The sequence below is a fragment of the Cnephaeus nilssonii genome (genome assembly GCF_951640355.1).
Source record: "Cnephaeus nilssonii genome assembly, chromosome: 16".
NCBI classification, from domain to species: domain Eukaryota; kingdom Metazoa; phylum Chordata; class Mammalia; order Chiroptera; family Vespertilionidae; genus Cnephaeus; species Cnephaeus nilssonii.
Window position 1 is genome coordinate 29,390,804 of NC_137087.1, and position 23,938 is coordinate 29,414,741.

Sequence of the window (23,938 nt, forward strand, 5' to 3'; positions counted from 1 at the left end):
ACAAATGTTGTTATTGCCGTTTGACACATCCCCCAGATAGTTGACAATCTCAGAACCCTCTACACTCAGGATATACAAGTTGAACAGGTTGACCTATCCCAAATGTCATCTCAGAGGCAAAGGGATGGGTAGGGGGAAGGATATCAAAGCTGGTGAAAGGCATAGGAGAGCATATACTACACCACAGACACAGAGCGTTATTACCGCTATTGAACTCACCCATGCCAAACACAGCAACCATTAAATTCTTACAGTCAGACAGGAAAAGAAGACCCCACATCTACACATGAGAATACCGGAGGAACACTTGGCCGTGTTCGGCCCCAGCCCTGTGGCTCCACCAACTCATGACACCTGTGATCCTTGGGTCAGAGGAGCTATGTGAAGAAGCGTATCAGCAGGAGGTTTCCTTGAATAAAAATTTAACTTAGTGAAAAATAGCAACCACTTTAGGAAATAAACAATTGAAAACCACCAATACTTTAAATTTTCAGGGGAAATCTAAGATGCTCAATTTTAAAGAAACCAGAGTACATAGAAAACAGTCTAAAAATTATTAACCAGAAAGGGAAAAAATTAATTGAAGCAGCCTACCTTGTTTATGGCTATGCTAACCACTCTATTCTCATCACCCCTCATCTTACCTTATAATAGACAAATATGCAAATTGACCGCACCTTCGCTACGCCCAAGCCATGCCCACCAACCAAGCCACGCCCACCAGGAAACCGTTGCAGGGACGTTGGGGGTTGGGGTGTAGCGGAGCCCAAGGCCGGGAAAGCCTCGGGTGGAGGCTTTCCCGGCCTTGGGCACCAGCAGGGAGCCTGCACGGATCGCAGGCAACGACCAGGGGGTCGGCTCCTACGATCCGTAGCAGGGACGCTGGGTGCGGCCGAGCCCAAGGCCGGGAAAGCCTCGGGTGGAGGCTTTCCCGGCCTTGGGCACCAGCGGGGATCCTGCATGGATCGCAGGAAACCACTGGGGGTCGGTTCCTGCGATCCTTAGCAGGGATGTTGGGTGCGGCCGAGCCCAAGGCCACCGCCCGGGGCCAAGCCCTGACCCTGAAAGAAGGCAGAAGGCGGTGGCCACAGCCAAGGCCTGGGTCCCCGGTGCCGGCAGAAAACTGGTGCAGGCAGCCAGGTGAATGAAGGTCTATTGCACGAATCTTCGTGCAAACAGGCTACTAGTATATATATAAATCCTCATATCAGCTGATGGAACTCTTGCTGGTGAACTCATACAAGGAAACAGGATTGTTGGGCTCTGATAGCCAAATATCTTCCAACGTATTCAATTTCAAATAGAGAGATTATATAGTTAATGTGCTTCAAGTTGTCTTTTTTTTTGGGGGGTGGGGTGGGGTGGGGTGGGGGGGCAGGATGGAGCCAGTGATTGAGCGCCTTATATGGGCACAGTACTCAGTTCTTTTTTAACCACTCCAGGTACAACCCCCTTTCGAATCCTGAAGTTGCACGGCAAGCGATGGCCTGCTACAGTAATGCTGAGACTAAAAACACACATACACGTTGCAGGGGGTCATTGGTGGCCAAGGACAGCCGTTTGGCCAGAAGTGCTCTGGTCTCCCGAGTTCTGGAAAATGGACCAACACCCTTAACATTTCACCTCCCTGCCTTCCAAAACGTAAGTGTCTGCCCCATAGGGGCAAGGTATAAATAGAGACATGTTTTTTCTTACATGACAAGCACTTTATATTTGTTTTGTTGTATTTAAGTCCTCCTTAAGAGGTAGCTAATATTACCATTCTCCATTTTATAGTCAAAGTGCCCTAGCTGGTTTGGCTCAGTGGATAGAGTGTTGGCCTCTGGACTAAAGGGTCCTGGGTTCGATTCTGGTCCAAAGCACACACATACCTCGGTTGCAGGCTCCTCCCTGGCCAGGGTCCTGGTTGTGGCATGTGCAGGAGGCAGCCAATCGATGTGTTTCTCTAACATAGATGCTTCTCTCTCTCGCTCTTAAAATCAATGGGAAAATATCCTCAGGTGAGGATTTAAAAAAACAGTCAAAGTAAGTTGTCTACACAGCAGTTAAGTGACAAGCTGTAACCCTGCCTGATGCAAAGGTCCAGGCCCTGGGCTGCAGGGATCCAACCAAAGCATCAGAAACTCAAATTTGAGAAACTGGTAGTTCCACATATGCCAGTCAGCAGAGCTTTTCTTCATAGTTCATACACCAATTTTTTAAAAAAATAGAAAAATGTAGCTTAAAAACTTTAAAGAAGCAAGGAAGATACCTTTATAAGCAAAAGACACATGCAGGCATGCTTACAGATAGCTATTGTATCAAGTTCCCACAGAAGCAATGACATTCCTAGTGAAAGTTGAAACACATGTATCTTGTTTTAAAAGACACAGAAATTCAGAAATCAAGACAGAATTTAATATATTTAAAGGCAAGTATAGGAGAGTTAAGAATAGATGAATCCTCTTAAGTGCACAACCTGGGAAAGTTCTGTCACCTTCAAGTTAAAACACTTTGGCCTTCATTTCCTCACGGGGGAATAACCCACGCACCAGGACATACATTCCCATACTATAGAAGAGGAAAGGCGTGAATGAGGTCAAACATTCTACTCCCCTATCCCACAGAACAGGTCCAAGTGACACACGAAAACCATTGGGCCAGTAAAGAAAACAATTTTTTTCATAGACATTGAAAACTTGACTCTGAAAAGTCGTATCAACTAGGTTTTGGGAAGAATAAAATGACCGTGAAGGAATTCAGCCATTCCCTAAAGAATGTAATTTCTAAGATACAAATCTCCCAGAGACATTCTCAAGGAGCAAATCCTACTGAATAGACTTCAGCTTTTTAAATTAAAAAGCAAACTCTGTCCTTTTTTTTTTTTTTCTTCCCGTAAGCCTAAGGGATAATTGGGGAAATACCAACCTTTTTCTCTGAAATTCCAAGGGTCACACAATCCTGGCAGCTCTCAGGATCTTGTTGCGGATCTGAACAGAGTCACAAACTAAAAGAATAGGTCGGGAGATGTTAGATCTACCTGAGGCCTTGGAAGCCTGACAACAGGATGCTAAGCTTCCTTTCACTCAGCCCCTGCATATTTAGTTAGCTACTCATGAAAATACTCTGAGAGAAATAAAAAAAAGTTCAAAAACTCATATATTTGAAAAAAAAATTTTTTTTCTCTCATCCATTTCTACTAGAGATAAATCTCATCTCCTAAAACAGAAAAATACATGTCTTGTGGCTCAAAATTAAAAACAGAACCAAACCTTACACTGAAAGAACTGATTATAAGTTTAACACTATAAAGTTTTAAAAAGGAATCGTGAGCAAACTCCGTAACCACAAGGCCAACGCATGTCCAGGCTGCCCAGCGAGCCTGCACCTACCTGGAAAAGGAACGCCCTGAGACTATAAACGGATGTGTGTGTTATCTAATGAGCTGAACTGGAAAAAGAAGCTTTTTGATGAAGGGCTTCTCAATAAAAACTGATTATTTGCAGAGAAAACAGTTTTCCAAGTTCAAACAAATGCACTCAACAAAGTAAGGTGAAATCATTCTTAAAATAATCAAGTACTTCCTGCCGTGCAGAGCATTCATAAGGCATCTTACTCAAAGTCCCTTCCCTTTCAAAGAAAGGACCGGAGAGCCCCACTGAGAGAGGCCGGCTATAGACGCTGTAACCTCAGCAGAACCACACTGAAGATGATTGGATAAAAAAAAAAATGTTTTTAAAGAGGACTCCAACCCCTGCTGTTTCCCACTGTACTCCCCCAAACCCACCTGGGATAGATCACAAATGTGTTCCAAGTAAAGATGGTAACAATCCAGCTGGAACCCTTCAAAGTATTTAGAGATATCTGCTTGTTGCTGGAAGCCTTACAGAGTTTGGAAGAGGGTTGGTACACAAAGAAAACTTAACTTTCATTTTGCTGTCACCGACATTCCATGAATCCCTAGAGAAAGATTACGGAGTTCTGGAACACACTCTTCTCGTCTATAAACATGCTGGCCCACAGGCATATTTTAATATAAGCGTGGTGACTCTGTGAGTTAATCAAATTTCAAGGAGTGAAAATATGTAAATTTAGTTCTAGGACTAGCCCTCTGAAGTGGAGCTTTAGGGTAAACAAGTTAGAAAAACAAAAACTATCCTATTTACACAGACAATAAACAACAACAGGGGAGGCCCCTGTGGTTCACATAGGCACCACGTGGAAGGACAGATGTAGAAATAGAAGGTAACTTCACATGATCATCTATTCCAATCCACCTTCATGGTTTTGGAAACTCACTCAAGGACTCACGAGTTGGCAGAGGCAAAGCCCAAATCTCCTTGTTTGAATACAGTGTTCTTTGTCCTTTATCAAGCTGACCTTATGAGCGAAGAAGAAAAAGCGTGTGCCCTGTGGAGCTCCCTTAATGCAGCCGCTTGGGTACACAGAGGGAGGAAGACGTCCCCAGTAACTGATGTGTGCAGAACCGTGTTTACCCACAGAGGGCCTACCAGGCTGCTCAATGGCTGAATTTCCACCCCTGTTTCAAAGCTGCTCTGCTTATGTCTGCTTCAGATATTAGGTCTACAGATAAGATTTCCTGTGGGGAAGTGGGTGGGGGATGCAATCTGCTGCTAAAACAAAATGGAAAACCACTGAGGTTTAAGTTTTACTTGCTGATCTGATTAGTGGCTGCTGTTTGCAACTGCTCGCCTCAAAAAGGCACAGCCTGCAGCTTCACTGTTCTGAAAAAGCCAAGTCATATTCTCACCCCACCTGACCACTGGCTTCTGCCCTCAGTTGTCTATCTTTTTGAAAGACGGACATTCATCAGAAAGTCTTCAAAAAGTAACCCCGATTTTGACCCCCCGTTTCTTCCTCATATTTCTCAAAACACCTTTTGGAGGTACACTGTCCTGTATTTGCCAACTCCTGACTCATCAGCTGGCTCAACTCCTTTCAAATAGGAGGTACCCAGTAAGTATTTGTAGAGCATTTTGTAATACATAGAATACGAAACCGCTGCACACAGAAGTCAGTCTGGGAGACAGACAACATTATTTTCCTTCGTTCTGTGACTAATTTCAGGATCCTACACCCTTCTGTGACTCACAAATTCCATGAAAACTTTAGTAAAAAAAAAAAAAAAAAAAGGCATTTAGACAAGTAATGCCTGCCAGGTTCCAGCTATACCTCGGAGCATTCACCTCTGCAATGGCCTCTGTTGGTATACAAGCACGCACGCACTTGAAACCCGACAGCCCATCCAGAATCATGACTCACTAACCCAATGCCTGCTGCTGAACACCAACCACCACAGGAAAGGAGACCTGCGCTGCTCCCCCTGGCTCACGTTCTGCAAAGGGCAATTCTGGTTAGATCTTCCTGAAGGAATCTCGTTTTAAGGAACGACGCTGTCACAGCAGGTTTCCAGGCAATGTCTTGATGAAAGAGGGAATGTTCTGAGCATCGGTCATACTGTTAGCGGGAAGCACTCTGAAACCACAACCACCAAGGTGCCCGGGTGGTAAGCAAGTGGTCAATGGGTCGAACCAGCCCCACTGGCTGAGACCACTGGCAGAAGTTACTCAGACTTAAAATATGAGTGTGAACATTCATATTCACCTGAGATCGCAAGCAGCATTTTCCTCCTGGCACCAAAAGTCGTAATTCCCAGCTCCTTCAGATCCTGATCTGTGAGAGTGAGGAATGTCTGAAGATCGATCTGTGGGTGAAAAGGTAATCTATAACCAATATACTAAGTATTTGTTTTCTTCCTCATTGTAGGTTCAAATCCTTGTTACACCTATTTTATTTTATTTATTATGCTCTGCCTACTTCCAAAAAAGAACAGCGGTGTCACAAACCTAAGGGACAAGAGTACAGCAATTACGGGGATGAAACAAAAGTGATTATTCTAGCAGTAGACTTAGTCTAAGCCAGTGATTTATTGCACTTGAGATTAAAAACTTAGATCTGAGCATCCTGGCAACCAGGACAAAAAGGGAAATGCAAATTGTACTTTTTTTTTTTTTTTTTGCGAACTGATAAAAGGAAGAATACATATCTGCCCCGAAGAGAGAAAATATTTCTTAGCTTTGACTTGGTTAAGTATCTCTCTATAAAAAGAAACTGAATTATAAATATCATAGATGGTATCTTCCACTGTGTTTTACGGAAGAATGACAGAGGAATTCCCAGGCTACATCAGACCCATGACCCACTTGGCTGGGCCTGGCAGACAAGGATCTTTCCAGGAACAGCATAACTGTACTCTCTGGCATCAGCAACCACGTGCGGAGGGCAGCTAGCCGGGGATCTCACCCCGCCTCTGCAGACAGAGTGGAGGAACAGGAAGGCCTTGGGCTCTGAAGGCAGAGAGATTTGGGTTCAGATTCCGACTCTGACAAGACGTGTGTGCGCACACAGGTTGACAGTAGTGTACCTTGCAGGGCTTTTGTGGGCATTAAATATGATTGCAGACATAAAGCCCGGGGCTCCCCGTGAGGATAAAAGAATGCGCAGCTCTGGCTGGTGATAATGTATACAGAACTACCTGGGAAGGCTGCTCACTAAATCTTCACCCTGTTGAAAATAAATCTCACAAGGTTAGTTGACGGGCGATTCTTATTAAGTTATACTTGAATATTGGGAAATATCCTAAATAAAGGAAGCAGGACCAAATTCCAACACACCTGCAAATAGTAATGCATACTTTTCAAGAAATTAATTTGAAATTTTGTTTTGATTTAGAAGTTACACCCAGATCTTGTAAAACCTTTTTGTTTTTCATTTATCATAGATCGAAAGCTATGTTTTCAGAAATTCTATTTAATGGAGACTAAGAATTTGGGGATGCCTGAAATAAAGGGCCAGACAGTAATTATTTTAGGCTTTGTGGGCCATATTGACTCAGTTGCAACTACTCAACTCTCCTGTTTGAGCTCAAAAGCAACCACAGACAACATATAAATGAAGCTGTGTTCCAACCAAAACTCTTATTGACAAAATCAGGCATTAAGTCTGCAGGCCGTAGCCTGCTCTAAGCTAATAAATATGATATAAAGCCAGCTACCTTCGTTTTATGTGATCATATTTTCTTCCTTTTTGAAATAAGTGGATAAGAAGTACTTATAATAAATTTATTTATATGCTTCTTCAAATAAATACTATACTGTAGATTAAAAAGAAACCCCGAATATTATTGAATAATATCTAAATATCTAATCTTACTTGGAGACCTTCTGTTTCTGCCCTTGAACTTCTCAATCAGCCACCTTCATCCAAGCAGCAGGACTAAATAAGTGCAATTCCTTGATGCACTGATGATGAAAATGTTATTCAACTTACAATATCCTTGGTTAAATTTAGAACACTAATTATCCAATATACACGTAATAACCTTTTTGGTATTATAAAAAAAAAACAGAAAAGTTCAGCAATCAAACTTAAGTTATTGAGCTATGGGCAATACCTAAAGTTTATGATAAAAAGCACTAAATAAAAATTCTAGATTCTTCATTCACTGATATAGATCTGGGAAGTACTGACATAATCAGATGGTCTCTAAGATACTAGTGTCAAACTAGAATTGAATAGATACATTTATGGAACTATTCTAATTCTCTGCTGCATAGGGTGAGCTGTGCCTGGGTAAAAGGACAGCATTATCAGAGAGAGTCACGCTCTATTCTCTACGCCAGAGCATAATGGCCATGGCCATGGCTGAGCAGTTAGACCAAAATCCATGGTAGAGATGGGTCAGAAAACATCTCAGTTTAGGCAAAAGCCAATCATTAAATTAAAGAATAAATTATACTCTGTGAGAACAGACTTCAGTAACATGAGTAGGATGGGGTCAGAAACAACCACACATTTATTTCAGGTACTGTTATTTAAGTGCCACAAATAAAGATAATAGTTTAAAGTGTGAAATCGTATTAAACACAGACTTGTTGCTGCCCTTGAGAGCTATGCACCAAAAGTTCCAATGAATCAATACACTGTTTAGCCAAAACTGTTGAAGGTGTGTTTTTGTGAACACACATCCTGTGTTTACTAGTTGCACTAAATAGGAAATGAGGTCACGTTTTTCTTAGCAAAAACAAGCTATGAGACTTGAATCAATGCTCAGTGAACGCGGTCACAGGTCAGTGAGTGATTTCATTCTAGAAGTCGTCATACACAGAACCCAAGCAAAGATGCCGGGGGAAGGGGGCGGGGCGGATGAGTAAATAACGACTGACCTCTTGCTGCTGGAAGACGTCTGTGTATTTGCCCAGACCCAGTTTGCTGAAGAGCTCGGGGAGGTCAGAGCCTTTGAAAGAGCTGTTTAGGTTACAGCCATTGCTTCCTGTCAGCGAGGAAATGCAGTCCATGTAATTGCTGCTGCTGAGATAGTGTTCCGCTGAAGGGCAAACGAGAGACAGGCTTGAAGTGCAAATGCCCAGAGAGAACCAGGTTTAATTAACAGTGTTAATCCCTCCGATATTTCAGCTTCATTGCGGGGTGAGCAGAACAGTAGCTGCCCAAGCAGAGCAATCCTTTACGGAGTGAAACACTGGCTTTTCATTAACGAAATGCCAGTTATGGCTTTCAGAGAGGCGCTTGCCATTTATAAGGTTACACTTGGGAGGCAGCAATTCAGCAACAGTGCCTCTGCAGTTAATGATCATGAATCACTTTCTCGTGGAGCATTTGCTCTTTATAATTGATTGCGTGTGAATTAAATGAGGAAGCGGGAGGAAGGCCCTTAGGACGTCATTAAGGTACGGAAAGGTACTACAAGTCCAGGCTCCTTCTGGACGGCTCTCTGTCTCCACACCTGTGCTCACCTGCGGTCAGAGGGGCTTTATAACAGTGCACCACATACATCTCCTTGCCTACACAAATATAATTGGGCCGTGAGCTCACAAAATAGAGTACTTCCAACATTTAGAGCACCATGAAGTGAGACAGAAATGATGCTGGAGTTCCCGGATTTCATTTAGGACAGAAACAAATCGGTCTCTTGAGAAAAATCCTAAGACAGCAATGCTGACCTTTGCTTGGCTCCGAAACTGATTTATGGGTGAAGATTTCTCCGCATTGTGTATGGTTCTCAGGCCCAGTGACAGGCACAGCTGGGTGATGGCCTAGTGAGCCAGGCCAAGTACTTGACCAAATATTTAAACACACTTCAAGATCTGCTCTGGAGATCCTAGCCGAGCTGTGCAGCCCGTATCCCCGGCCAACATCTGGCTCTTGTCCATGTGGGGATTCAGTCCTCTTATACCAAAGATGCAGCCTCACAGGGGATTCCCAGGGAAGGAGGACGCTCACCTGGCCAATCGGGTCCCCCTAATCTCTGGGATCAAGGCGTTCACCAAATCTAAGAATCATGTTCTGCACTGTTTTGGGTGCCACTAATTACTTCCTTCAGTTGTTTTTACCTCCCAATGGAGGAGTCCTTTATCTCAAGTGGAAGGAATTTCTTGATAAGAGTTCTCTTTCTCTTAAAAACAGATGTCTTATCTCTTGTGGAGAGAATGTGACGAAAAAAGAATCCAGAACAAGCTCGGGAGGTCTTCGGCCCTGGACCACCCCACCATTTGAAGGTAAGGCCCCAATGTCACCAGAAAAGGTTGAGAGGGAGTGACCAGTGACATACTGGGTCAAGGGTGATGCCAAGCAGCATACGATGGGCACACTGGAGTGACCACTGGACTTGATCACATGGTAAGTTTACCATATAATTGTCCAAATGATAAATTTACTTTTTTTGAGAGTAAAAATGGGAGTTATTGAGAATTAACACTGGAACAACTGGTGTAAGCAGGGATGCCTGGGGAAAACCTAGACACTGGTAATGCTGAAGAGGGTGTCAAAAAAAAATTTTTTTTTAAACTGTGCCGTTCAGTACAGTAGCCATTGGCAATGAAAATGTTCAGTAAGTGTGAAACACACACCAGACTTTAAAGACATAGTATAAAAAAGAATGTAAAATATTATGTAAAAATGTCTTTATGTAGATTACATGGTTAAGTAATACTTGGCATATATTGGGATAAGCAAATTCATTAATAAAATGTGAAAAAAAGATGTGCTAAAATAAAGTATTCTTAGTGATCTCCATTAATGTACATTTGTTTCTTTTTATCGTAACTACTTAGTGTGTGTTCTCTTTTAAACTCCCTGTTCTCTTAAAACATCTGACAAAAGCAAAATAACTGTTTTTCTTTAATGATTCCCTTTTATTGAAGAATCCTGATATTTTATCCCTAATCCTGAACTTCACTGCACCTAAGTTTACAGTCAAACTTAATTACCCAGCATTAAGCGAAGGGAAAGGAGAGGCACAGGACTCATTTATATTGGGCTGCAGAACAGAGGTCACTTCCACCTCCAGACCTGCCTGGCACCAGCCGCCTCAGTCCGTCCTCCCGTCAGTGATGGAGGACCCAGCCCCAGTCTCCAGGCAGGGCCCAGGCTCCCACGGACAGCGCACTAGGGAATGAACGCGTTGACCGTGCTCTCTTACTGAGACTTGGCCGACCCCACACTGCTCTTCCCAAATCGGAGGCCCTCGACAGCACGGCAACTTGATTGATGGTAACACCGGACTTACTGAGTGTCTACTGTGCTCATTCAGACGGCCTTTAAGGAGCCTTCAAATACTCCGCGCTGGGCGTCTCAGGGCTCCCCATGTGTCCCAAACCCGGAACCAAGGCATGTCTGGTGATGACTATTGCCAGTACTTATCTGCTCGCCTTCTCACACAGCCCAGAAGAGGGGGTGCTGCTACAGACAAACCACTGGACGCGTGCTGAGTCTCAACCGTATCTTTTTAAGGCCAGAACCCTTATGCTTTAAACGTAAATTAAATTTACATAAATCCAGCTACATCTTGTCCATTGGAAGTATCAAGTGCTGCTTTTCACCTCAAGGAGCTACCTACGGAGCAGACTTTCCTCTGTGGTCCAGGATGCTAACTGGAGCGCAGTCTGCTCCACGTCTTCCTGTCTCTGCCTTTTCCTGATGAGGAAAAGCATTTTCCTGAGCGTTTGCGTATACATTCACTCAACAAGCATTTACTGAGCACCTACTAGGCGTCACACACTGTCAGACATTTGGGAAGAAGTAACGAGTCAGGCACAGCCTAACAGAATGCCTGGCATGTGGGCATTTGAAAAGTGTTCCCTGGATGAATAACTATGGTCCCTGGCTGTGGAGCTCAAATTCTACAGGAGGAGACCATTGCGTGCACATGTAATTACACTTCAGCATGACGGGTGCTAGAGTAAAAGCAGGTACGAACTGCGGTGACAGCAGAAAACCACCTGGTCTGCTTCACCGGGAAAAAGAAGGAAGGCTTCACAGAGGAGGTGGCATGTGAATTACGGACAAACCCTAGAAGGCATAGAGTGCAGAATCCACACCTGAACATCACCCTGAACCAAATCAACAAACTTCACGCTGATCACACCTAACAGTATGATTGGAAGTCAAAGCTCACTTGATTTGTTTTGTTTGCGCTTGGGGCTGCCAATAGAAGCGGCAAATTCATTATGGCTGGCGGGTCCCATTCCATTTCGGTCTCTCCAGTTATCCGATTCGCTTCCACTTCCCAAGTGCTCACGACTGTTGGACCTCGAGAGGGACATTGATGAGCCCTGTAAGCAATGAAAGCCAGACAAGATGTTTAATGAGGGGGGTGGAGGGGAAAGAATCCCCGATAGACCACTGCCATCTACTTCAGTTGCTAACCACTGCAGTTACCCACGGATGCTGCTCCCGGGGAAGAGGCTGTGGTCCTTGTGTCTTCCAGCCACCAAGGACTTGGTACTACACACAGTGAAGTCTCTGCCCTTCCTATTGAAGGTGCCCAGCAGAGTTCTGAGATTCCTCGGTGTAAAGACTTACCCCTGTAAAGATCTACAAGAGATTCTCTGCCTTGTGTCACACAAAAAGGATACCTAATGGGGAAGAGGAATAGTAGACCCAATGCTCTGACAAGAATCCAGCTCTCAGGCTAATAAAGGTGGAGAGCGATCTGGCATGACTCCGGTGCTGGCCTCACCTAAATAAGATCTCTCCAACAAATTACAAATACCTACAAAAGTCTACCTTATTTCATTCCCCCAAATCAAAATCAAAATAGTAATTTAAAAGGTCTCAAAGTCTGCACGGAACTAGCATTTATTCATTCCGTCACCATATTACAGACACCCTATTTTGTACTATATCTAGAAAATGAATGTCAAGATTCCTTGATTTCCAAAGTTTCACGTTCACTGGGGAATTCCAAGAGAATTCTTTACTGTTCACTTCAAGGCTCTCACCTAATTCGGTCTCACAGCCGGCCACGCCCTCCTTTCACACTTCCTTCTTCAAGGCATCAGGACACCACACTCCCAGGGTTCCCGCCTACGTCACTGGAGCTTTGTGGGATCTTCCTCCCCCTTCCACTCTGAATGTCAGATTACTGGGCTTGATCCTGGCATTCGTTCTCGCTTATTAAGTGATCTCAACCTCTTTCAAGGCTTAACTCCATCCAGGACTCCAAAATTTTTACCTCCAGATTTAACTCTTCTGTTCAAATCAGTATCATGGAGCTGACATCTGACACCTCCATTAACGGTCTCACAGGCACTTTAAATTTAGAGTACCTGAAATTAAACCGTTGTATATCTGTCCCCACCAACTACACCCAAACCTACTCCTTCCTTAGAATCCCTACATCTCAATAGGCAACTCTACCATTTTCCCAGTTGCTCAAGTCATTCTCATGCCCCCTTCCCTCACCACATCCCATCCATCGGCAAATCCTGTCCATGTCATCTCTGAACACACCCACATCTCCCCACTTCGCTCCATTTCCACAACTGCCACCAAAAGACTCCTTAATCAACATTTTCCAAGCTCTTGGTTTTCCTCAGAGTAAAGTTCTCCAGTGGAAATGTCAGGAACCGCTCCCATGCGATCCTCTAAACCACCCAACGGGAAAACAGGCTCGGAGGAGTGCAGCCACTCCCCAAAGCTGTACATCTCTCAGCGGGGGCTGTCCGACCCCCCAGCCCCTGCACCTGACTACATGGTCACAATGATCATTTCAAACCGCCACGCTGTTGGTCTTTGAGAACAGAACTGAACTAGCATTTCTGCAGTGACTATTTCATCTCCGAAAGTACAGAAACACAGTCAGCCACCTAGCACCCCATCCTACCGAACAAAGGTGAGTGAAATGGACGAGACTGTAGGTGCATCCGTTGAGAGAACGCACACGGCAGTGTTAAGGTCGCTGCCAACAAGAGTAGTTTAGTTTCTCTCAGAGCTACAATGGCAGCGAGAGGACTGCATCTCCTAGAGCCTCAGAACTCTTCCCTCGGTCCCTATATTCCCGCTGCTGACAGCAACCTCCATCTTTACAGACCGCTGTCGGCTGCTACGGTAGGCCTGACAATGAAATTCAAAATTCATAGGGGACTGATCTCTTGTCAGTATTTCAATAGTATCTGCTTCTTCTCTGATGCAGAGAGACGGAGGGAAAAAATGCACGTTTGCTTTTACCCTTCACCAAGAGTCTAATTTATTGCAAAGAAAACAGGTGGGAAGAAGAAGGTCAATCCACAAATGCCAGTGATTGGACTAACAATTATGAAACCCTTCACCAGTGTTTGTTTTTCAGTCTGCAGTGTTCTGGTTGAACATTGTGATTCTTGGATCAGTCATTTCCATCCGTGTTTGGGTTTGCTCAGTCTCCCCAGCTGGTGCGTGCATGCGTGTGCGCTCTCATTCCGCCCCCACTCGCAAAGGGCTCAGAGCCCAAAGCTGGTCCTCTCCAGCTGAAAGGCCGGCTGGTGAGTCATGTGCAGCCTGGCCGGGGAGCTGGGAGCGCTGGATCCCTTCTCCACGTGGCGCGGATGCCAGCTTCCCAGTCTCACTCTGCGGCGCAGCCAACATCTGGGAAACATCAAATTCTGGAGTTCTTGTTTGTGATGCTTCCCGCTGTGTTCCTGGCACAACTGAGCACACTGAATTTTTAACTCCTATCTGAACACGTGTTTTTATAGAATATTTGCCTTTTCTCCCAATGGTGGGCTTGCTAGTGATGCCCCTGAATAAAAGGACTCTTTACACATTGTATGGACTACTGTTACATCTATCCTTTGCCTAATCTAAGCCTTGTTTTAGCATTTACCACACTCTCCTCCTAAGAAACACCCAGTTATAAATTTACATCTCCACAACAAACAGCCGACCAACAACTCTGAGAGAAGATGCGTAAAAGAGCATGTCAGAGTGTATCCATTGTATAGCAATATGTTTATAAGAAGCGAAGTTAAAACAAATCCCCTTAATGACTTTTCCTCCTTAATAAAGAATGGGAGGGGAGAGATGACGACTGTTCTCCCTGGCTGAGAGCAGACGGGAAGAATGGGGAGGGATGACTCTACACACCTCAAACGTGGTTGTCATTGTGGGCTTATAGGACACGTGGTTGGCCCTTCTCAGCTCCTTGATGGTCTCGGCTGGCATGGATTTAGAAAACCCGAGGCCGCTCCAGGTGTTTGTAGGTGTTCTGACCTCCGTCACCACGGGTTTCTTTAACATAGCTTTGGAACACAGAATATAAAACAAAATGCTTGTTGTTTTTAATATATTTTTTTAAAATATTGATGTGTGCTGTTCCTTTGATATATGTAAAGAAATCATACCTAGATATTATTTCTTAATACAAAATGCCTGAAAATATCGTCATAAAATAGTTTATTCCAATTTTAAAATGCTACATTACTTCATAATTGATCTAATGCTAATCTACTCAATAAAATACATGTAACCCCAACAAAACGTTTGCAACTTTTTTATGACGGCCCAATTTCCCAATTCAACGTGAATACTGGAGAATCTGTTATGGATCTTTGATGGGGGGGATCAAAATCATTACTGTATCACATACCTTTGGTTGCTAATAGCTTCTTTTGTTCATAATCAAATGCCTGAAAATAAAACAGAGCAAAAATATTTTATTGCCAGTTTATCCAAATGTCATGCCGATACCCCATGATTAGAAAACCAAGGTTTTGACTACAGCCCATGAATCTACCTGCTAAGATTTGCACTATAATGTGCCATTAATTCAGTGCAAATCTGATCAATTTAAACGTTTTCAAATCTAATTAATTAGAATTATAAATTACTTTTTTTAAATATATATTTTATTGATTTTTTACAGAGAGAGGAAGAGAGAGGGATAGTTAGAATCATCAATGAGAGAGAAACATCCATCAGCTGCCTCTTGCACACCCCCTACTGGGGATGTGCCCGCAACTAAGGTACATGCCCTTGACCAGAATCGAACCTGGGACCTTTCAGTCCACAGGCCGACGCTCTATCCACTGAGCCAAACCGGTTTCGGCTAAATTACTACTTTTGACTTTAAGTCGAGACAATGACAAGAGCCAGAAATCTTCCTTCCAAAGGGGAAAAAAAATCCTATTTTCTATCAATATTTAAAACACCAAGATAAATATATGCTAAAGCACAGTAAATAACTTAATAATAGTTCTGCTAAGTTTCAAAATAATGCATTATGAAAGTGCTTTCAGGTTTATCTACTGGCTTCATTTGTTTCTCAAAATCCCTTCTTCAAAGGATGGCCTGAGGTGGTGTGATGTCCAGGCAGCTTAAGAAATTATTTAGCCTAATTGGAACGGTCTTTGCTTTTGAAACGAGAAAAATAGCACATGTCGCACTTTAAGCTATAATCACAGTAAGCATCACAATAAACTAAACCTCGTGACCTTGTATTGCACAGGAGTAGGATGGCACCACCCACTCTTTCATTCACACTGAGTAAGTGACACGTGACACAGTCAGGTCTACACGGAAACCAAGGTAGGTCGTTTGGAAGAAAGTAGTCTCGTCAGAGCTCCATCTCACATGCTAACCCAGTGTTCTCAACTGCCCAGCTGAGGAACTAAGACTTGATTAACTATGTCTCACAGGCCATCAGGAGGCTGAGAAACAACTGGCAAGAGCGCTCCTGACCCTTTTCCCGGGGGCCTACACCACCATATGCAGGCTGCATGCCCGGGGAACTGACAGTGTGAAGGGGAGACTGAGAGGGAATGTGCCACAAATAATAGTGAGGTCAGGACAACACAAGTCAACGGCTGACCCAGACAAGCCAGGCCGTGTGCTGAACTCTGAGAACGTGGCAGTAAATGGGGAGAGCGGGTTTTTAGAGAACACATTTGACGATGGTTTTGAAACGTTAGATCTGAAATGGCACTGGAAATTAAAATCAACTTTTCACGATCAACGCCTAAGGGCCAGGTGTGGGAAGACCCTACATTCACTTGTTCAATAAATACGTACTGAGTGCCTCAGGCTAAAGAGACTGTGCGGCACTTTGTGGAAGAAAGCCACAATTAATAAAAACAACAACAGCAACCACCTATAGCCTCAAAGCACAGAGAGCCTCAGCAGGGATGGGTAAAGGAAATAACTACAAAATAAATTGGGAAGTGAGAGAAGTGTGGAGGGAGCTGGGGACGCCGCTCTCCAAGGACGGCCGGAGGCAGCGAGTCCTCAGCGGAGGAAATCAGGGAGTCTTCACTCTTTCTCCCGTCAATGCTAGGTGACTACCGTCATTGATTTCTTAGGGTTTTAAAAGTCAGCTCTTTCGTAACGGCACAAACACATCTATTTAAGTTGAAACTGTATCACCAAGAACATTTCTTATCTGTCCTAAAAGAAAGAAACGTCAAAGTGGTTCACTCTAGTTATAAAGTGGATGGAAAAGGTAAGAACCAGGAGACGGATGAAAACCATAAAGGGGTCATGAAGGGCATTTGATACGTCTTTGAGGAGGGAATTTTAATTTATATTAACTGAAAATAAGCCCACCAGAGAAAACGTATCAGATATCATTTTTTTAAAACGTTGACACTTGATAAAGGCCTTGGCTTTGTGAAAACATTCATCTAAAAACACATGGAAATGTTCGAATGTAAAGGATTAAAAGAACAGATAAGCAGGATTGAATTGTAGTTTTTGCTGGAATTACAGAAGTATAATTTAGTTCCATGAATTAACTTCTTTGCATATCTGTGACAGTTTGGTTCCTAGGATTTTTTTTTGGAGTTGGGGAGTGGGGGTGATATATCTCTTATTATGAAGTAGGTAAGTCCACCCAATAATTCTGATACTGAAATCAAATGATTATAGGAATCTCTAAACGCACAAAATCCTTATCTTTCATATTGTCATCTACACAGAAATCAGAATTCTGAATTTCATGTTCAATAGTCTATTTTGAATAATTAGCCTACTACAGATATAGAGAAAAATCCCTGAGGAAATTGTTTAAAATAATCAAAAATTATTTTGATTACTTGTGAATCAATATAATCATCAATAATATTTATCATCTATTTTCAAAAAACTAAAGCTTCATATTAGCTATTTTTATAACTGTCTAAATGACACCAAATTTATCACCTCCATTTTATAGATAGAAGGATTATTATATCTATTTATCCAAGACTATGTCAAGAGGCAGTAATACTTAGAAATAACAGCTCTGGCATTTATCTAAAATTTTATAAAACAACAGGTGAATAGTGTCATTTACATTATACACAGTGACACAGACCATTCACATCACTTTTCACATTATATTTTAAATAAATCATTTAAGCTAAATCCTGCATTTCAGGTTTAAAGTTTATAGCAAAACCAATTCCTAACTACTGCACATGTACTTAAATTTAATTTGGACTAGAGTGCAGAAAGAAAACCTAGTTTCTGAGTTCGCCATTGTCTATCCCAATCCCCTACATGTGGAGGGCCCTCCCGCTCATTTTACCGTTACCTGCATGTTGACATATGACGGCCGGGAGGCCAGGCGGGCCCTTTCCGAGTTCTGCTGGGCTGCTGCGGCCCTCTCTGCAGCGCGCTCACTCCCTGGAGCCTTCTTGTCAGCCAGAGGGCTCTCCGCAGGGCTCAGCTCTGGGTCTGAGAGCAGCCGGTCAGTGCTGCTGTGAAACAGAGTCTGGACTTGAACATCCACCACCATACACACAAAGGCACCGAATGTTTCCTCTGCGCCACGCTTACTGTATGCCAGCCACTGCCAACTATTTATACGTATCATCTCACTTAATCCTCACACCACCACTGTGAGACAGGCAGTATTATTATTCTTCCCATTTTACAGAAGAGGGAAGCCCAAGGTCACACCTCTGGTAAATGGTAGAGCTGGAGTCTAAACTCCGGCATTCTGACTCTAAGAGCCGGAGCTAAAACTATTCCATGATCTATAGTCAAACATATTCTGTATGTGGTATATATGTCATATTGTTAATGGGAGATATCAGTGACCCATGGGTACATGGTCTAAACAGGATTGAGTTGATCTGAAAGCACGCAGCCCACCATATCCCTGGGTCCCACATCCATAGATTTAACAGACTACAGATTGAAAACAATATTTTTGACACATGGTGGGGAATCTGTAGACGCAGAGGACTGACTGTACGCACTGTCCTATGCTATTTAGTATAAAGACTTGGACATACGTGGATTTTGGAATCAATCCCCCATAGGTACCAAGGGACAACTGTAGTTAAGTTTTGGGGGAGTCAAAGTTAGACACGGATTTTTGACTGCATAGGGGGTCAGTGGCCCCTAACCCACACATTGTTCAAGGGTCAGCTGTATAAGAAAACTCATAAGATAGTAGGGGAAATTGTGAAAATGGAGACAGATAGAAGCAAAACCTTTCAATACAGAAGCATTCCATTGTTTTTCTTAAAAAAAAAAAAAAAAACATAGGCTATTTGAAACAAGAAAAGAAACAAAAAATAAAATAAGGAACACCCATTTGTAACTGTCCTATGGTACAGGAGAGTTATATTTAATAAAATATATGGTTCACATTCACTGTGATTTGTAATAAATGAAATCATGATACTGTCAAGTATTTATTACCAAAGTGAGCAGTTAACTACTTTGGAACAAGGGAGCCATGGTTTCAGTTAGAAATTCCAAGGCAAATGAAAGAGAATTCACACCAGGAAAACACCTAAAAGCAATCATTGGAGAGTAAAAATCACCCTGCTGATTACAGAAGAGCAGAGATAATGTTAAAAATTTCAGAGCAACAGAGAAAGTTCAAAGGACCCAGATATACACCCAAGGTTTATGAAGAGAAGGACTCTCGATAGGATATAAGGGAGAGAATTACCAGGTATTATTTCTTAATAACATTTTTATCCACAAAAAACATCACCAAGATTGAAATGGAATACTACTCTGCCATAAAAAAGATGAAATTCTGCTGTTTGTGACAAGGATGAGCCTTGAGGGTATTATGCTAAGTGAAATTAAAAAAAAACTCAACAAAGAAAACATATTCATAGAGGCAGACAACAGATCTCTGGTTACCAAGGGGAAGTTGAGAGGAAAGGTGCAGCCTGGGTAAGGGGGCCAACTGTATGGCGACGGATGGAAAATGGACTTTTGGTTGTGAGCACGATGTAGTGTATACAGATGTCAAATTATAATGTTGCATACCTGAAAGTCATATGATGAAAAAAAAAATGTTTTAAAGGAAATTATAAAGAGAAATGAATAAACTCCTGGATAAGGCCAAACTTGCTGAAACCAAGGAGCACTCGCTGCCAAACAAACCCAGTGTTGTTCCACTAACTTAAGACAGATCCAGCTTGCTCTACTGTTTCTTTCCAAGCACCCGGGGCCTTCCAAGACGAAAATACCTACTGTAAGTGGGAGTTTTTCGTGCCGTGCAAGAGCTCCACTGTCTGCCTCTTGGCACAGGAAACCTTGGAGGGACCCATCATCTGCTTCAGGTCGCCAGCGTTCCCAGAATGGGAAGGACTCCGAGGCATGCCTACTTCCACAAAAGCATCATTACCACCTGCAGAGAAGAGGAAACACAAAGCCCAAAACATCGGTTCACATCAGCAATCACCTGCAATGGAATCAAACCAGAATCCAGCTCTAGGGAGACACAGACATAACAGCTCTCAGCTGCAAAGACGACACCTTACGTTCAGGCTGCCTCAAAAACTCAAGATGAAATCTGAGGAAATGACCCTCATATTTTTAAAGATTGTTAAGGAAGAAAGGATTAAAAAAGGTATACTCTACTTAGAAAAAATTACACACAACTTAGGAAGTTGATGCTTTCCTGCTACATAATTACATTCCCTTTCATTTAGGAAGTTCCAATGTCATGGGAAGGCGATTCGTTCTGTAAAAAGTCTGTCTGCTTTTCGGTTTATCTTTCACCATGTTCTTTGGAATTTCATTCAAGATGTTGTCTTTCTGCAAACTTCAGGCAGGATGAGTCATAATCGATGAGCAAAACCAATCTGAAATCACCACGTGGACTTTCTACATGCCCCCCTCCCCCCGCCCCTTTGTCCAAGGAACAGGCCCACAGAAGCCCAGAGGACAGATACCTTCGGCAGGATTTGGTTTGGGAGACACCTGCTCCGATCCGCTTGTCGGTCTGGACGGATCACCGTGATTCGCACTCAGCACTTTTTCTCCAAGTGATGACGTGGCTATTACACCATATTTTATGTTCGGAGGCTGAAATAACAATAGAAAATAGCACGTGGCTATGGTCACCATTCTAAAGTTCACTTCAACTGAAAGTTTTACTAGTGGCTTATCTCTTACAAACAGCACAGATCCCATCATCCTACCTGAGGGACATTACCTGTGCATGTCCATTTAAAGCAGCAGAGATTTTTTTGCCTTCTGTCTGCATACTGCTGATGTGCACGTCGACAGGAGTCAAGCCAGGAGGGGGGGAGGGGGCTGTGTGCCCATAGGCGGGCACTCCAGACAACAGGATATTGGTTAACGTGGCTTGGGCGGTAGATGGAATCATAAGGTGTGGTACGGCAGAAAAGCCTAGAACGACATTTTGTGGAGACAGATATTAGAAAGAACACGGAATCAACAAGCATTATATTATTTCCAGTAACTTCACAAAACATCATTGTTGTTGCTGCAAATTCAGAAGGGAATTTAACGTTGATATCTCTCTGCAAACAGGTTTAACTTTACTACACAAAAGAATATTAAAATGGAACAACTCTCCAGGGAATATTTAACCCAAGCTCCTCACGGTACAAAGAAACCAGCTGGACTTCGCGTGTGCATATACCTACCGAGCAATTCTAACCTCTCCAGCTAGAACCTACCTTTCCGAGTGATCAGCCAGTGACCTTCATATGACTTTGCCACTGCTCCCTGCACATTATGCTCCTTTTCCCGATCTGCTTGTCACATTTAAAGGTTATGCTTTACTTTTATGGAAAACTCACTGTTTTGTTGTGCATCATGTAACTAATTTACACATTAGGAAATTTCTGTCAGGCTGAAGTATGCTTTGAACCATGATTTCCCCCCCAAGGACATGGAACCACTAATACATTTTATTTAAAAACTGGTAATACCTACAAAGACATGCCTTTGATTGTACTTAAATGATACTGACCTGTGGCACTTGAAGTATTAGCAAGTGGGGGTGCCCACAACGTGGGGCTGGGGGTGCCAGAACTCGGACTTTGCAAAGGACTGACGGAGCTATTAAGCGCATTCAAGAGTGAGTTCGGGGTTGTCGAAGTGTTCAGAGACAAGGTGGTGGGGCCCAGGAGACCTGCAATAAGTGAATGTAAAGTCAATATGCATAAATTCAAGATTTTAAAATAACAGATGGCAGCAATATTGCCATTTGGAATGCACGTTGCTATAACCTGATATTTTCTGAATATAAAACATGAGTGATAGATTACCTTCTTTCACATATTCCCATGAAATACAGCCTGATACAGTTTCAACACAGGACCCAGCTTATCCACAAACAGATGCTGATCAGAAAATGGGAGACAGGTGTGTGCCCCAACCAGGAAGGCAGTGGGGGGTCACTGAGCACCACCAGCTGCTTTGCGTTCACATCACTAGCCAAGATGAACAAGAGTCTGCTCCAGGGGGAACCCATTTTCCTTTCCCTGCATAGCTCAGTTGTCATGCGCTTTCAAACAAACGCTTCAAACCACGTACAATTAGCAGCGACTAAGGGGATGGTTTCCTGCAGCAGAATGGCTCTGTTGGCCCACTGTGGACAGGCTCAGCTACCGGCAACAGCTTTCACACTGTGTCCGAACACTGACGTGACTCCTTCGCACTCCCATCTCCATGCATGCGAATTCTCCCCTTGTTTTAAAGACTTAATGCCTGATTCAGGTAATGAAATTTCCCTTCTGGCATTTAAAATATGGTAATGAAATTTCCCTTCTGGCATCTAAAATAAAACGTGGATTTTTACACAAGTTTCCAGGAATACTTAAAGCATTAGGTGTTACGGGATAGGGACAGCCATAAAAACATTTTAAAAATTGAGTAACTCTGAATGTCTGCTCACTTTTTTTCTCTCTCTATTGCAGCAAGAACTCAGGGCCTGCTAAGCGATGAGACTGGCATTTCGAGGTGCATTGCTGTGGAAGGGACAGCTTTGGGAGATGATGGACCCAGGGGAAAAAACCCCGCCTTTACCGTAATGGTGTCCAAGCAAGGCTACTTGGTGTATTAATCATATTATTTAAACGTGTTATATTTATTAAAGCAAGAATAGCTGTTAGAAAAATTTAAAGACTGCTGAGAGTATTTTTTTGGTCTCAAATCAACACTGAATGGGTTTGCTAGGGTTAGTGCTTTAACTTTTCATATAAAGGCTACTGAGAAAATGTACAAGAAAGAAGTGAAACTAGCCTGATTTAATACAGCAACTAACTTCAGCCTGTAAGACGGGAGTCCATAATGAGGCAATAAATATCACCATGGCTATTAAAATGACTGGGTCCATTATCCTAAAAAACGGAAGCACTGAGATGACGATGCTCTTTCATCTTCCCATTTGCTGCCTTAGATGTGAACGCAGGTCCATTTGCTGCCCTTGGTGGCCGCAGGCTAGATTTCCTTTGTGTCTGCGCGAAGTAGGCCTAGCCACTGCGGGAAGGGGCAGGGCGGGGGGGGGGGGGGGGGGGGTAGGTTGTGCCTGCTCTCCTCTCCCCCCCTGCACACCCCTCATACAGATTTGCAATTACTTTTGGAAAGGCAAACTGGATACTCTTTATCTCCAGGGACTGGTGGCAATATTGCAAATACAAGGGAGAGCAAACACATAAATTACAGTCAGCCTGCTGACTTCACTCGCAATGGCATTCTTAATTTAGAAGAACAAACACGGCCGAAAATAAACGTCAGACGTTGATTACTGATGCCGAAATAGGAAGAACCCGGGAAGCAAATCCATGGAGTCTAACAATAAAAAACAACACAAAGCCAACCACAAAATGGATTGATTCGAGTTCTGCTGCTTTTCACCTGAGCGTAGGGCCTGACGGGGGAGAAACAGACCCTTTAAGATGCAGCCCCTACGGCAGAAAGGAAGGGAACTGGATAAGCAACTGAGAAGTGCTTTAGTAATGAACGGTATACCTAGTCCAGTGAGTCCGAGGCCTGCCGAGGCTAAGATATCCAGGCTGGGACAGGCCAGGCCGGCGGGGCACGATGCTGGGGACGGACTGGTTGCTATGGTAACCCCACTGCTTTCAAGTCCGAGGAGACATTTCCTTGCTTCATACATATTTAAGGCATTTCGTTCAACACTTTTCACAATCACAGACTATGAAAACACATAATGGGAAAGAAAAAAGTGACATGCAAGTCGTCTACAATGAATTGGGGAGGTGGGTGAGAAATGAAAACCGTAATAAGAACTCCACTTAGGAAACTCATTCATGCTGCTTTAAAAACCAACCGCACACTCTAACCACTTATCACGTTTCCTCCTTTTGGTAGAAACCTACAGTGTTAGCTGCTATTTACTGGGTGTGTCCTGTGTTCCAAGCAGTGTGACGGAAGCCGCACA

The 23,938-nt window shown here is 43.3% G+C and overlaps 1 protein-coding gene across 6 annotated transcripts in view; it reads right to left on the reverse strand.

Annotated features, from left to right (window-relative positions):
* BICC1 (BicC family RNA binding protein 1) overlaps positions 1-23,938 on the reverse strand; it is a 321,158-nt gene that overhangs the window by 6,193 nt on the left and 291,027 nt on the right. For 4 of the 6 annotated variants that reach the window (XM_079793120.1, XM_079793121.1, XM_079793122.1 and 1 more), the window contains 11 exons: positions 23,506-23,692; positions 21,503-21,664; positions 20,717-20,913; positions 20,454-20,586; positions 19,750-19,906; positions 17,840-18,005; positions 14,921-14,960; positions 14,419-14,573; positions 11,474-11,630; positions 8,226-8,386; positions 5,605-5,704 (listed from right to left, as the gene is read on the reverse strand). In XM_079793120.1, coding sequence (XP_079649246.1) covers positions 5,605-5,704; positions 8,226-8,386; positions 11,474-11,630; positions 14,419-14,573; positions 14,921-14,960; positions 17,840-18,005; positions 19,750-19,906; positions 20,454-20,586; positions 20,717-20,913; positions 21,503-21,664; positions 23,506-23,692 — 1,615 coding nt within the window. Of the gene's footprint in view, positions 1-2,907; positions 2,987-5,604; positions 5,705-8,225; positions 8,387-11,473; positions 11,631-14,418; positions 14,574-14,920; positions 14,961-17,839; positions 18,006-19,749; positions 19,907-20,453; positions 20,587-20,716; positions 20,914-21,502; positions 21,665-23,505; positions 23,693-23,938 lie in introns of all 6 variants that reach the window. The other 2 variants (XM_079793119.1, XM_079793118.1) reach the window with 2 other exon arrangements.